This window comes from Rhagoletis pomonella, unplaced genomic scaffold, assembly GCF_013731165.1.
Source record: "Rhagoletis pomonella isolate Grant_MI unplaced genomic scaffold, Rhpom_1.0 Rhpom_scaffold_00005, whole genome shotgun sequence".
Taxonomy (NCBI): domain Eukaryota; kingdom Metazoa; phylum Arthropoda; class Insecta; order Diptera; family Tephritidae; genus Rhagoletis; species Rhagoletis pomonella.
Genome location: NW_023458559.1, coordinates 76,275,624 through 76,292,361, shown reverse-complemented (window position 1 = coordinate 76,292,361; position 16,738 = coordinate 76,275,624). Strand labels below are relative to the sequence as shown.

Here is a 16,738-nt window from a genome sequence, read left to right as displayed (position 1 = left end):
TAAAATCTTAAAATTGTTTAAATTAAACTTATTTATTAAACTAAATTAATTAAATCAAATTACATTGAACTAAACTAAATTAAATTAAATTATTTATATTAAATTAAACCAAATCAAATGAAGTTAAATTAAATTGCATTAAACTAGATTAAATAAAGCTTAATTAAATTATTTAAATAAAATATATTTGTAAAAAATATGAGTTAAATAGAAAACAAAATCTATTTTAAATATTTGACTCAGCCACTCTATTGAATAACCTACTCTAGCTGAGGGACGCAGAGCGAAAAGAAATGGAGTGGCAGGGCACTTGCTCAACTATACTCCACTCCAAATGGTCCAATATTGCAATGAAAACACTAATACAGGTTCTGCAGGGCACACTATATTGGACAGGAAGGTGGAGGAGAAGGGAGAAAATCTACTGCAGCAAGTAACAGCAAGGCGGTACAGCGGGGAAAAGCCTTATAGTAAGCGGAGCCTAAGGTAGACTCTCCTCTGCGCTAAGTAAATGGCCCGGCAATGTTGGGAATGCGGATATTGCGAATAAAATAAAAGAAAAAGAAAATAGAAAAAAAAACGAAATACTGTAAAAAGAAGAAATGAGCAAATAGTTAGTTGGCACTGCACAAATGGAGAACTGAAATGTTGAAATTACTAATTAAACTATGAAACAATTTTGCAATTGCAAACAAACAAACAGATGAACAAATGCCAACAATAAAAAAAGCGAAAACTTTTACGAACAACAACAAAAATACAAAAAGCAAGCTAATTCTTGTTGTATTTATTGTTTACGCGTTTGTGGAGCATTTGAGCGCCGAGCTGAAGTTAAAACTTGTAACCGATGCCAAGCGGTTGAGCGAGATTGAAAACGGCAGCACTACACAGGAGCAGCAAGTGAATATAGTTGCGTTGAGTGGTTGCCAATGAATGTTGTTGTTATTATTTTTCACAATTTTTTCTTTATTTTATTTTTTTCTGAGTGAGTGTGCTACTGTGCTTTGCTGCTGTCTGTTGTTGTTTTTTTTGTAATGTTTTCTTTAGCTGCGCAGAGAAAATGAAATCAAAAGTAGGAAAAAGGCAAAAATGTAATAAATAAATATAAATAAAATTACGGGGAAAAATAAAAAAGTGTGAGAATGGAAAAGTAAACTCTGCAAACTGACAGAATAACAAAACGTGGATGACCTGACTAGATGTGTTTTTTTTTGTATTGCCGCAACTCTCATTCTTAATGCTGACACTTTTAAATTGTTTCTCTTGATTTAAAAAAGTGCAGTACAATTTGCTGCTCTTTACTCATCACCTGCCTACATTCATAACTGCATACATACATATGTACATGTCAAAGCTTCCTACTCATACATATATAATATAGATTTAGTATACAAATATATGTATATTCCACGCAAATTTCTCTTACCTATTTACGTTTTTATTTATTGCAGGATGACCGGTGGCGTATGAGTGACATAGAAAAGTTCCATGCAGATTCTGCGAAAAATATTAGCAAAGTTCATAAAAGGTATACCTTCACATAGCTTATAGAAATATTTACAAAAATGAAATGTTGGACAGGGTGAAGTCTCAGTTATTATGTCTGGAGACTTGATTGCCGGAGACACCGTGTATTATCTTAGGTGTTTTAGCTATTTAAGATGAAAAAATTTACTACGAAAAAAAAATAAAATTTATTTTAAAGTGATTGGCATATTTTATAAGTGAAATATTTAAATTACTATGGCACTTGACTCCACTCTTGGACCTCTTCATAACAAACGATTCTCACGGCCGAGACTGCTGATGATGCCACAGAAACAAAAGTCAGCAAATGGCATTTCCTCTTACACTACTCAGCTCATGCTGGTCCGCTCAGACATATGATAATTGTCAGTAAAGTGAAAAGCATTCTGTCTGCCATACTGCTCGAGACTCTCTCTTATTTTGCCCAGAGCAGTGTTCGGCAAAAACTCATACATTCCACCATTTCAATATATGAGTGTGTGGGTGCTGAGAGAACTGCTCACAATCATACTTAACAGAACCGCTCTGCATTATTCCGATCGCGAAAATAGGTAAAAATATGCATACTCACAAGTGACGCTGCACAGTGGTCTGTGGGTGCAGAAAATCTACGTTTCGATATGTCTTAAAATATCTGATTAATTGGCTGTCTAGATTCAAGAAATACATGTTATGAAAGAAACGGGACTTGTAGCATTCAAACTGCACAGGAAGTCGGTGTTATATGAATTGTATTTCTATGCAAGAATTTTAATGAACCTTTCAAGGACTCAACAGTGGTGTTGAAAGGTGTGTTGTTATTGAATTTGTCCTTGTTTTTAATGCCAATTTTAACAGGTTTTCATATTTTTTCTAAGGTGAGGTGAGTTAACGTGAGTTAGGATGAGTCGAGTTGAGATGGGTGAAGGCGAGTTGAGGTCAATTTAGTTGGAGTGAAGTGAGTTAAAGTGAGTTGAGTTGTGTTTATGTGAGGAGAGGTGAGTTGAGGTGAGATGAGAAAAAGTTGAGTTGAGATGAACTGAGGTAAGTATAGGTGGGCTGAGTTGAGGTGAGTTGAGCATTCATATAGAAGGCATCTCCCCCTCCAACCATTTTCGTTGCATCCGCCTTATTGATTTTTCAATTCATTACCGCCACCAAAGAAGTTGCATTTGAAAAATTGGACATATGTATGTATACTATTTATATATCTTAAGTTAATGAAAATTTTTCGAATTCTTACAAAGGCATAGTCCCTAAAATAAGTACTCTGGGTTCGCACCTGCATACGTGTAACTTCATATAACATTTTAACGCATAAATTAGACAAATAATTTTTTGTATTATATTCAGATCTCTTACGTGTAGCCCATACATATGTATACACCTTTTATGTATGTATATAGAATGGAGTTCAAAGATTCCTAACAATAAATGTGAGCACCAAAAGATTTCGACTCTAAGTGTGCATTTATGTATTGCATGATATTTTGCCTTCCATTTTTCCATGTTTACTATTATTTAGTACAATTGAATGCCAATTTCATGCTAACATTTCCAAGTAAATACTATCGACAAGGCTGACATGAGGATATTAAGGCAAATTGTTTTCAACACAGCAACCATGTATACCACGTACATACATATCTATGCATGTAAATATGTATGTAAGTAGCAAAGACTCAAGTCTTCCATCGATATGACTTCCATTGCATGCGTCAGAGTGATTCTTATCGTTATGAGGCAATTTATATACATGCATACATATTTACATACATGGATGCTCCTTACTAATACACAAATTTTTTGCAAATGTTCTCGCACACAAATACGCAGCAGCATATGCACATCTGTTCATACACGTGTGTTCACATGTACATATGTCTATTTGCTTGCATGAGTGTTTTAGTGAAGCTGTTTGTGCATTCTCCTTGCATTTTTGCCTCTTTCATATGTCGGTTTTGTATAGCCATAGAAGTTACAAGTGGCATTAAAAAGCATTTTAAGCGCCAGCAAGAAAACTTTTTAATTTTATTGTCTTCTTTTACATATCACTCCTTTCTTTCTTGACTTTGTGAACTAGTTTAAATAGAGCTGCATGCGTGAAAAAGCAGATAACTCAAAAATAGTGGTCAAAGTAAAAAATGAGCAAATGTTTGCTAAAGTATGTACGTGTGACATTTTCTACAATCAGGCCACAAATATGTTGTTACGTATAAATGAATTAGCTTTTTTTGTGAAAAAATTATGTTAGAACATAATTAACTAAATTTATAGATGCAAAACGGAGGTAAATAAGTATTTATTCCAAATTTTAAATACAAGAAGGAAATATTTCAATCAATTGATTCAAATTATATTGAAACTAAACTTATGTAGGCAGCTTAGAACATGAAATTGTGTGACCTTTTTACTTATCGATCAGACATGGCCTACCGTGAAAACCATTTAGTTCGGTGCTTTATAAGGTAGTATATCTTCCATTCCACTAATTGTTCAGATATGAGTTTTTGTTATATAACGCCTACATTTTGGTGTGAGGTGAAGGTAAAATATTTTTATTAACTCCCAAACAACTAAATTACAATGAAGTAATAGGTTGAAGTAAAATGTTCTGATGTTCGTTAAAGGTATGAAACCTTCGGCATACATACTATTTGTTTTATTATGACACCTTTGCACCAAATAAGCGATATGTATGCATATATTTTAGTTTAATGTCAATGGTATTTTTTAATTTTATTTAACATAAACGGAAAAAGTTAATTTACATACATTTTGGAAATGTGTCAATTCTTTTTCAAAATAATTTGATGTAAAAACGTAAAGACACTACCTTTAAAATATTTCAATTAACAAATTAACTAAGTCAAATTTTATTTTAAAACAGGCAGCAATCTTCAACAAAAATAATATATGGAGAAAGATTTCTTTCACTTATTTCGTTTGGCACCAGCGTTTTAATATTTCATTTAATCGCTCATTGTATTGAACTGGAAATTCTGAACTATTAGCAACATCTAGCCGTTAGGATGGAAGGACGTTACGGTTCTAGGGTTAAACAGTATAGGTATCCAAAGCTCTCAAGAAAATTGTGAATAAATATTAGTCGTCATTATTTCTGTTCCTTCAAATGTCACTTTGCATTTGATTTAAATTTTGTTGAAGAAATAAATATACGAGCATTTTTTTCTTCAGAGCTATCAACTGATTTAAACAATTTTGTTAGAAGAGGATATCTTTTCCATTACCTGAACGTCATTTGATATGACGTGTGTATGCATTTTTCGTTTTTCTTGAGAGCTGCATACTACTAAGCCTCAGTCGTTTAATACAAGTATAGTAGCATACAAATATCCTATATTTTCGATTTTTTCTTTGGTGACTACCAGTTATATACAATTGCTTCCTTATTCCATGAAAAGGTTAAATAGCGTACATGCGTCGATAAAATATTGATGATTATGGCAAAAACCGATATTCACATAAGATATATGTATGTATATACACTGTTTGGAAATACCTTTAGACATTATTTAACCCATTAAGATAACGTTTTTCTTTTCCGTTTGTACAGCATGCCGACTCCAACATTTAAGAGCCACCGTTGCCAGTCATTGGTCAAGTCAACAACAGGCGATAGCCACACAGCGGTAGTAGCAGCAGCAATAACAACAACTAAAAACAACAACAACATAAGCTAGATTAGCTTTGCAACTCAATTCGATTGGATTCTATTAAATTGTAAATTTTATCAACGATAAAAATCGCCAATGCAATCGAATGTATATATGTATGTATGTATGTATGTATCGAGAGTGAGTTGATTGCCTACATCCTGGCAACCGTTTTCCATGCGCCTCTCACCCATCTTCACAATTTGGTAGCAGCCTATACTGCTTTGTTAATATGTACCTACGTTTAATAGCTGCGGGCTGAAGTTCTTTCTAACAACGCCATTGAAGCTGTGGCTTAAATTGAGTTGTGCGGCGGAAACGGAAGTGATTGACCCGTATGCGTCGCAGGGGTGATTTCGCAAAAGCGAAACAGTAAAGAATACAAAATACTCTACAGCTATCCTTTAGCTAAAGGCGGAAGCGTGTACCAGACACGCATGCTGCACATATATTTTCTTTTAATGCTTTACAGCGACTTGTTTGTTTGTTGTGGCTCTGCGGTGTTGTTGTTTTTGCCTGCTACCACTCTTTTTCCTCAGCCATTTGATTTTCTTATAACTTCATTTAGTTCCTTTCGCTCGTTTTTTTTTATTTACTTTTATTTTTGCTGCTTAAATGTCTAAACAAAAGCAATGGGAGGAGGGGTACCTTGCTTGGCTATTGAGGAATAAGAAAATATGTGTTTCCAATTTAATAGAAATCATTTGCCGGCAAGACGTCACTTACCTACTCTTATTTTTCTTTGCTTTAACTTATTTTGCGCTCTCCTTTTTTATATAAGTAGTGCGTTGCGTCTATGGCTCGTGTATACATATGTACGTATGTAAGCAAGTAAAGGTGGTGTATATGTACATATGTAGGTGTATGGGAGAGTACGTGACCCAGTTTCGTATTTAATTAAATTGCAGTATGTTTCATTAGTATGTCTATTGCGGTATCCCGTAACGCACTTATAGCCATGAGAGAATGAAGAATTATATTTAGTGGCTCCTTCGACCTGGGGAGTAATTTGAATGAAGAAGTCATTGTAAAAGATGTTGTATGTATCTGAATCTTCAAGATATTGATAAAACAGATTTTGAGCCGATAGGCGCCGCTGAAGCCAGGATATCTATCAGTCCTATCGAAATGTGATGCAAACATAATGTGACCAACCGTACTTCATGTACTTCGTACTTCGCAGTGCAGTCAAACGTACTTCTTTGCAATATTTTGTAATTCAGGTCTGTACTTCTCCGATCTTCTGGACGATCGTCACATGGCTGAGTCGTAAATTCGTTCAAACCCTTCAAGTCGCCGGGGACCGATGGCATCATAACTGCGCATTTGCAAAGGGCTTTGGAAGTGTCGTGCAATTGGTTGGCTCCTATTTATGCTAACCGCGTGAGGACCGGGTATATCTCCATGGCTTGGAGGGTAGTCAGTGTTGCGTTCATACCGAAGGCCGGAAAAGGCTCTCATGTTTCCCCTAGGGATTTTAGGCTTAACAGTCTGTTTTCGTTTTTTTCTAAAAATGCTAGAGAGAGTGATAGACCTGTACATAAGAAACGAAAGCAAAGGTCGGTGGTTACCCCCTGCACATATTGGTAAAGTGCATAAAGATTATGCAGTGGGGGCCTTTCTCGATATCGAGAGGACCTTCAACAATGTCACTCCACAGGCAATAGTCAAGTGTATTCTTAATCGTACTCGTAATAATGAAATTACATACTCTACTAATATATTTATTAAAATGGACAAAAGAAACCTATGCTCCTTTTGTGACATAAAAGAGGAAAAGAAGACGTGTGTCTGCTGCAGTAAATGTTTTTATAGAGCACTTAAAAATACTTTTTGCAGCGAAAGATACGTGTGACCCATCACTACCCCTTAAAGCTGCCGAAAAATACGTTACCTCTCAAGGGCAAGTGATAGGGGTTCAGGGGACAGGTCATTGTACGATTGGTATGCACGCGGTAAGACCAGGAATTTCAACTGAAACCTTTTGTATCAACTGTCAAGAGGAGGATGAGGTGGAATCGCCTCCACACTTTCTTTTAGACTGTCAAACCTTCGCGAGGCTAAGATGGAAGCATTTTGGCTTGCACTTCTTAACTAACACTGAGCTCTCAGGAATCGAAATTAGCCGCATTCGAAATTTGGTAATCGGCTCGCAGCGTTTCACCGACTAAATTAAGGGTCTCCGTTCATTTTTTTTTCGTGGTATCACAAAGGACAATATCTTAATTATCCAAGTGTGTACCTTGCCTGGGGCAACCACTTTAACCTAACCCGACCTCACTTGTAATTCTTTGCGCTATGAAATAGTTGGCCATACCATCAACCATTAACAAAGTTCATAGCTTCAACAAAGTGGTTTGTACCCGAGTGAACTCATAACAACTGAACAGAGAGGCATTTTTTACGTTTGCAAATTTATATGGCTAGAGTTAATCTAGTAACGTTTACAATGGATGCCCTGTGATATTTATATTCCATCTAAGAAAGTAATTAAAATAAATAAATCATCTATTGTAAGCGAGTAACGTACACTTACAAGCAAGAAATGTACGTAAATACTCGACCATATGTATGTACGAGTATGTGGATAAATATGTACATACATAGATACAAACTTTTACGTTTTGTCACGTACACTCATATTTCCATAACTATTTATGGGAAAACTTATCATGTAAATGTTTGTTATTTATAGAAGGCCTTAAATCTTTTTGAAGAACTGGAAAGTCAATGCAAACGTGAATATAAACATACATAAATATGACTATATATATACATATATGTACGTGTCATATCCCTAGTACATATTCACTTATGCTAATACATCGCAAATAATATTTCTGAAATTCTTCATCTAACTACTTATAATAATAAGAAAAAATAAATAAATAATACATATATATATTTTTTTCAATTTTAATGCAAATTTCTTACATAAGCAAAAGGAAAGGACCATCACTCATCTATACAGTCAAATACCCATGTGATTATAAAATAAGTAAAATATATTGAAATGATGGGTACTTTTGACATATGATTTTACCAAAGTTAGAAGATTGTCCATACAAATTTTGTCAAACAAATAAATTCCTATGTTTAAACATGCATTTCCTAGAGATTATAAACTTTTTTACTTCCAACTAACCTTAATTATTTTAATTTGGTTTTCTAATTTATGCTTACAAGCAAAAAATTTTTTTTAGAAAACCCTTTTCATTGCAGCTTTTAAAAAAAATGCAGGCGATTACAGGGTTTGGTGACAACGCCATTTGGTAGTCCAAATATTATTGTACCATATTCACAGAAAAAGAGAGCCCACGTGCACTAACACAATAAGAGGCCTTATATTAGCAAAAAGTCTTATATTAGCAAAAAGCTCTCTCATTCATCACTCGTGCGAGAAAGCACTTGTATTTGACTTAGCTCGCGTCGCTCCAACAGTCGCAATGGCTGATTAAGCAAAGCACAAGCGTGTCGCTCGAGAGATCCGAGTTCGAGTCCTAGAGCAGCGGGTGTTTCTTTTATTACTTAATTTTTATAATTTTTTATTTAATGTTCTTTTAAGTTTTAGATCTTATTGTTTTAAAAAGAAAAATACAAATTTTTAATTTAATTTAATTTTTAAAAATATATACATATATTTTATGTATTTGTTTTCTGTCTTTATTTAATTTTTAGATGTTATTATTTTTCTATATCTATGTTATTCTTTTCTATTTTTTGTTTTATCAAATATTTAAATTTTACCTTTATGCATTAAATTTTTTTAAATTTTTATTCTTCGTTTAGTTTAATTACTTAATTTTTAAAAACTTTTTAAAATTTTTTTTAACTTTAATTATTGTTCTTTGTTTAATTTTATTTTCTTTTCTTTTAATTTTTAACTATTGCTTCTTTCTCTTTCCAATTAATTGCTTTCTTTTTCTAATTTAATTTTTATAATACATTGTTTTAAAATGAAAAAAATACACTGTTTGATTCGTTTAATTTATAACTAAAAGTATTTTTTTATTTATTTCTGCTTTATTCCCATTTTATTTATTTTTAATCTAATTTATTTTATTCGTGGGCCATTCCATTGTGACTGGTGGGACATTTTACTCCAGAATGTTATCAATTGTAAACTTTAGCTATGTCGTCGGAACTTATACAACAGCAAAATATATATTTTTTTAACATAGAACGATACCTAATGTATAAGACTGCTTTAACAAAAATGCCAAACGATTTCTAAGTTTTTTGTAACTATCATTTGAATTAATGTGACTGGCGGGACAATGAAAAGAACTCTATTTTACCCTTGTGCACTCAAAGATGAATTTTAGCCAAAACACTTAATCTGCACGAACGGTGTTTTTATGTTGTTTGTGTTGAATTATATGCTTTCGTTTTCAATAAAAAGTTTGTTTATGTAATCCTCATAGAAATATTAAAAAATATTTAAAGTAGTGACTGGTGGAACATCTCCTTTTGACTGGTGTAAAGTAATTATGCATGAAATAAAAGTTTCCATAGACAAAAATTACATTAGATAAAAACTACTGAAATAGAGATAATTAGGCCATATTAAATGTATGTCGTTTTCCTCTTTTCAATTGAATGATCCTTATGAGTTTTTATTGATTTAGGAACATTTTTTTTTTAAATTTAATTAATTTTTAAAATCGTATTGCTAAAACTTCAACAACATAACGCTAAGACCTCCTCGTTAGCAAATATTTCAATTAGTATTTCGGAAGACAGCAAAGAGCTTTCAAGACAGTTGTTAGAACAGCCCTGTTAAATGAGCTCATTATGAGCGTAAAGATTCCGAAATAGGACTGTTAAAGACTAATTTATGATTGCAAATGTTTTTTTGGGAGAGTACAGAAAATATATTGTAGTACACCAAAATGCACTGCAGTACACGGAAGAATTTTCACATTACGCTAAGTTCAAATATCATAGAAACTTTACCAAAAACATCAGCTAAAGCTACTTATAAAATACTTGTATTTACCTCAGTCTTTTCTGGCAGGGATCCTTCTGTCTATGTTACCCACACATATATAAATTTTCAAGTCTTTGATATAATAAATCTGTATACATGGTACTGTTGTTGTTGTTATCTTCTCCAACTTATATTGTCGTCCGTTCTAGGAATGTTCTCACTATCAATGCCCTACATTCGCAATAACTTTTAAAATGACCACAACAGCCTTGGCTTGAATAGTTATGCTGCTTGAAAAGATGACTGGACAGATTGACTCTAAAGTGAATTGCTTACAGCTACTTTTTAATATGAACATATACATATATACAAATATGCACACATACATACATATGTAGCTGAAAGTATGGTGGCTGCTTCTGCTTCAAAGTTAGATGAAAATGATTGGTCGACTTGATTGTCCATTGGTTCGGTTTGCTTGTCCACTTAAATGTTTGCTGTATGCACGAGTATGTAGATATGTACTTAGTTGTTGTGGTTGTTGTTGGTAAATAGCTTTCGTCTTTGATAGTTAGTTGGTTGGCTTATGCGGTCGCTTGGTTAGTTAGTTCGTTGCATGCCTAGCTGCCTGGCTGCCTGCCTGGCTGGCTGGCTGGCTGACTGAGTAACAGTCGGGCGCTGTTGTACTCAATCTCTCCAATAGTCACCTGTTGTTGTTTATTGCCAAGCCGTACTACTACGGCGCGTATACGCAACGTCTGCCCAAGTGACACTTTCGTTCTTAATTTGTTTGGTGGCTTGGCGCCAATGTGGCTTCGATGTTCGAATATATATGTATATATGTGAATGTTCCAACATTCTTTGGTTTATGTATTGGTGCACGTAAACACTTGAACTGTGTGCGAGTGCTCACAAATGGATGCGAGTGGGGTTGGTCGATCAATTTGTTTGTCACTATTTTTTACTTGTTTATTTGTCTCGCTGCAAATGATGACAAGTTAAGAATTGCAAAACAAGAAAAAAACAACCCAGAAAATAATTTTCAGTTCACATACTAGCGCACAACAACAGTGTTGTTTATTGGTGCAATAAAGGCGGCGACGCGTCACACGCCTGCAATGCAATGAACTTTGAAGGTTTTCCTCCGTTGCTCACAGAAACAATGGCAAAATGTGGGTACTATGACTTGTGAAATATATTCAAATACAAACACACTCGCTCCTACTTATCTAAATATTCGATTTTATTATTTGTTGCACGCACTCGTGTGTTGCAAATATGCTACATTTACATGAATCGAAGTGGTGTGTAATTGCGCGTAATGGCAATCAGCTGTCAGCGTATTAAATATTTGTGCCAGACAGTTGAACGAGCCAGCAAATTCCACTTTCAATGCAAATTTCCAATGACATTTGAGTGTAGAAAAATATTTTCAAATATAAATTTTTGCGACATAAAACATAAACAACAACAACGCTAAATACATATGTATATTTTTTATCCTTGGTGCGTTTTGTGACAGAGCAAAGTATACGCATGATTTAGCTTCGAGAGACTCTCTTTCGATTTCAGAAATGAGGCGCATGCATGCATATTTCACTGTTGGTGGGATTTACAACAAAAAATTTAAAGTTTTATTAAAATTTTGACTGTATTTTTTATAAAAAATATGCTTTTGCCTTTTTTAGGCATTTATAAAAAGTAAAGTTAACATTAAAATGTACTTTTGGACCTGAGAGTTCCAAAACAATACAACGATTTCTGAAGAAATAATAGACAGTGCCGAAGAATTCGCGATATTCCCTGCGGAGTGTCGAAATTACCTCCAAAATGTCCTAAAAAAAAACCCGGCAAATTCTCGAGAAACTCCAAAAAAATCCCGAAATGTATTCAAAAACCAGAACAAAATTTATATATTATTTGGTGAAAAATGTGGAGTAGGTATTGAAAATGTCCTTTGAAAACTTTATCCTTGAGTACCCTTGAAAATTTCTAACAGTTAAAAAAAAATATATATATGTTAATAACTAAGAATTTCGCCCTTTTAACTTATTAATATAGTTATAATAATAATAATAATAGATTGGCACTCAAAATTTGTTAGTGCTTGGCCGAGCTTCTCCTATGCCTCGTCCTTCTCTTTCGTCCGGCATGGGCACAGATGAGCCAAATGTTGAAGAATCTCGCTTTGATGCGAATTGTGGCTAGACGTTCGTCCACCGGGGTTAAAGCCAGTACACGGCGGCGGAGTCTCTTTTCCACCACAAATCCAACACCGAATTTTGCGCTGCTTTACATGGCAACTGTAGTAGACATCGCAAGGCTCCATCCAAGCTTACCTTGCATTGCCCCGTCCATCGAATTTCTTGAATGGCGGTGATGCCAAACTTTGTCTTCGCGAGGACATCCAATTAAATAATTAATAAATAAATAAAATTTATAAATTACTTTGTAAATTAAAGAGACTATATGATTTTTTTTTTAATTTGAGTGCATCGAAAATAACTTCTTATAATAATAAAATAAACTTATTAATTTATGCGTCGGAATTGTATGTACATACACTTGCATCCACTTGAATAGCGACAGGCAAAATCTGAATTTTTTTTATACGGAAAAAACTTTACCTAAAATATGTGCATCATTTTGCAACACTTTCGTGAAAATTAAAATTAGTACCAAAGATCCTTATTTACATTTGAATTAATTTATGAGTTTTCACAGTCTTTGAAATATGTATGTAGATATGTACACATTTCCATTTCCCTGCCCGTCAACGCTCAAGTTTACTAATAGCTTATTTTCTCAATACTTATTTTCAGCAAAGGCCATATATACCATTAGCCAACTCTCAGCCGCTCTTCCCGCACTCTCGTACTTTTCAAAAGCGTTGACTGATTAAAATTGATGAAAATTTCCGACTGTGCTGGAGTCGCACTGCTATATTGCCTCGAGCATCTGCAAGTGTCATTGCAATTAAAAGCGCTTAATTGCGCTACAATGAGGAGGAAAACAACTACAATAAAAACAACAGCGGCAATTGTTGGAAAATAAACCACAACAACAACAAGAAGAGAATAAGAAAATAAAATAACAGCAAATGCAATTGGAAATTAGGAATAAAGTGAAGGGCAGAGCAAAAAGCAAACGAATAGTGCCGGAAAAGTAGTGCGGAGAGGAGAGTAGTAGGCGTGTAAAAGCGCCAGCTAAATTGGACAGTTGAACGGTAAAGAAAAAAAACGGCGCAGCAGACGTGTAGACACCGCCATGTTGCTGCCCACATCGTGCGGACCAGGGCCACCGCTCCCGCCGCCACCTCCACCGCCGCCGCCGCCACCAGCATCATCAGCAATGCTGGACGCCCATGCCAGCAAACGCCATGAGTCACAAAAACGGGTGGAAAAACGTGAAAATTGTGAAAATGATGAAAATGTGACACAAAAACAGCTAAAGTCAATAGTAGGTGAGGGCGAAATAGAAATGAAGGGAATGAAACTAAAAACTGCAGCAGCTAGAGTAGAAACAGAGCAAGAGCTATTGGCCGGCAATGTTTTGGTTGAGAAAACAACATTCAAGTCAGTGGGTATAGGCGAGCGCAACGTTGCTGTTGCTGATGCTGATGCTGATGATGATTTTAGCATAACAACAACAACAGGAAATGCTCCAGCAGCATCAACAACAACAATCGACAATTGTGCTGCATTTATTGAGAAAAGCGTTGTTGACAAAAGCAAAAACAGTTGGTCAATTTTAAAATTACCAATGATGCTCGCAGCAGCACTGACTACAGCAACAAAAACTCTAACAATGCCAGTGGCGAAAGAAGCAACAGCAACAAGAAAAATTGACTTAAAAACAAAAACAGCTACTGACAAAATAATAATAACAGCAGACAAGAAGCGGGCAACAGTTGGCATTACAACAACTGCTACAAAAACATCGGCTACAAGCTCACATCGGCTTACGAGTCATGTAAATTCGGCCAGTTCAAAAGGTGCTGCAAAATTAACAACGCCAGCAGCAGCAACAACAACAACACCAACTACTAAATGGCTGCTAATGTGGCTAATGGTTTTTACTGTAATGGCCCAAGCGCCTCTACATCAAGTGGCTGCCGAGAAGAGCAAACACTGTGAGTATTCAAACATTTCAATTAACAATCAACAGAGATATCTATACAAGTATGAGTAGTAAACTGTAGAATATAGCTTTGTTTTGAATTATGAAAATTTTAAAACATAGAAAAAAATATATAATATTAATAATTTAATCCATTAGTGATAAATTACATAGTCCACCAAACTTACAAAAACTATATAGTTATTATGAAAGGGGATTTGTCCGTGACCAACTTTGCCGAAAACAGCACTAGACCACAGGGTATTTGTTTTTTTATTTTTGTTAGGAAAGGTTAAGGTTCTGTCATTTCGTTCGAAAGTGGAGTTAGTTTATCAAAATATTAAATATAAAACGACTTTGAATATAATTTCTGTCCTCAGACTTCTGCAGTAAAATTTTGTGCGACATTTTTTGTATAGAACATTTAACCCTCTAATGTTTACCATAATGGGTTTTTAGACCATTATTTTATAGGGATTTCATGTTAGACCATTAAAAGTAATAAAATAATCTACAAAACTGTTAAGCAGAAACTTTTACTAAGGGTCACCTAAAGTGAAAAATATATCCCACTAAACCTATAGGTCTCTATCTCTATTCGGGGTAGTACCATTACAAATGTAAGCGGGTGTAAATGCGATTTACTTCCGAGTGAATTTGAGCTAAGTTCGCTTTTAATTCAAGTGGAAAGTGAATTACAGAACCTGCCCGAGTGCGTAAATAGATTACTGTCCTTCAAAGATCTTTATTAGAAATTAGCAGGCAAGTTTTTCGTCTTAACCCTTTAGATTTTTATAAGTCTTTTGTTAATATTTAAAATTTTTTAAGGGCCGAGGGACGTCATAATGGTGCCATGATATTTGAGAGACGAGCTGGGAAACTGAACGTTGGTTAGCGCGGAGTTCTTTAAGCTTCATTTCGATGTATTTTCCATGCAACATACCTCTTTCCATGCAACATAACCTCTTAAATAGGCATTGTTTCTGTGAAGCCCTTCCATTCCTTCCAAAATTCTGAGGAAGCTGATTGATTTGCACATTTATCCATACGTAAAGACTTCACTGTAGTGATGCTCTTCTCGAAATCAAAGGTTCTTTTTATAATTTTCTGCTAGTAGAGCTGTGTAAAAGAGGATGCCGGATGATGTGCATCACGCTGCATTTTTGGAAAGAGGAAAATTTCTGGATACACTGTATTTTCTTAGCGATCTTCTAACAGTGGGAACGCTGTAAACCCTAACAAGACGGATCACATCTAGTTCACGTGACTCTTCTGGCAATTGGACGCTGTCTTCCTGTTGATTTTTGGCATAGTCAAGTTCTTGGACTTTGGCTATCGCAAAAGCCAAACATTGGCGAAAGACTATAGAAGGCGGATAATATGGATCTCATCGAGGCTAGACTGGCGCCAATGAACTTTCTTTCTCTACTCACGTCCCCACAAAGATCTGTACATAATTCACCATCAACCGTAACTGTATGCTCCTTATGTAAACTCGGCGAACGCTGGGCATGATCTTTCTGCCCAAGATGACCGTTAGACTTACAAAGCCTCAATTCTCAATTCTGGTGGTGTATTGATAGGTCCCATTGAGATTAACGTGGTGAGACTACATAACGAACGGAATGCTCATGGTCGAAGCCGCTTGGCAGACGACGGGGTGGAGTAATGTCAACACTTCTACCAGTTTTTGCAAGACTGTGGTCTTGCAGCTGGGAGGAGGTTTTTAGGATCAACATTTGCCGCAATTTGTTTTCGCTATAACTTAGCAGTTTATCCCGTTTGTCTTAAAGTCAAATTTGGCAAGAAATGACGGAAGTTTCTTACAAATATTCCTCTACTACTTTGCCTTATAAAACAATATAACTTGTAGATCTTCGTGTAAAATATAGAAGTACTGGACACTCTGAATTCGCTCGCCTCCTACATAAATTCGACAATAAAATATATGTATATACAAAGGTGGTGTCGGATTTTAAAAATCTAATCCAATATGTGGGACGATTTTTTTTTATTCAACTTTTAGCTTGCCGCTTGATAATCTGGGAGTTTACGGCGTTGCTGGATTCAAATCTGGTATAAAATTTTATAATTTCAGAATGGCTGTTCCAAGATAAAGGACGATTAACTTTAAATTCAAAATTTTTGCTCGAAACTTGAGACTCGGGGCTTTTCGGGATTTCTGAACTCAAATCTGTTGTCAGATTTTAAAAATTCTAAATGGTGGATCCATAATTGATCTACCATTTATAACGGAAAGGTTCATACCGAACATACATACGTACATGGCGTATGAGTAACATTCTCATCTCATCAGAGTAACTCATACGCCGTGTACGTACGTTCGATTTAAACTTTTCCTTTGTAAATGGTAGATCCAACATGGATACTCGTACATATAGATATGTATGTATAAGCTAGAAGGCATAATGCGTTTTTACTTCCTGAAAAAAAAATAAAAATAAACAATCATATTTTCGTAGGCAGTCAAAACAAAATAAAAATA

At 34.9% G+C, this 16,738-nt stretch overlaps 1 protein-coding gene across 3 annotated transcripts in view; it reads left to right on the top strand.

Moving 5' to 3' along the window:
• LOC118739609 overlaps nt 1-16,738 on the top strand; it is a 176,787-nt gene that overhangs the window by 42,238 nt on the left and 117,811 nt on the right. For 2 of the 3 annotated variants that reach the window (XM_036471036.1, XM_036471037.1), the window contains exons 2-3: nt 1,452-1,528; nt 12,936-14,245. In XM_036471036.1, the coding sequence (XP_036326929.1) occupies nt 13,381-14,245 (865 nt within the window). In that variant the 5' untranslated portion in view covers nt 1,452-1,528; nt 12,936-13,380. The remainder of the gene's footprint in view (nt 1-1,451; nt 1,529-12,935; nt 14,246-16,738) is intronic. The other variant, XM_036471038.1, reaches the window with a different exon arrangement.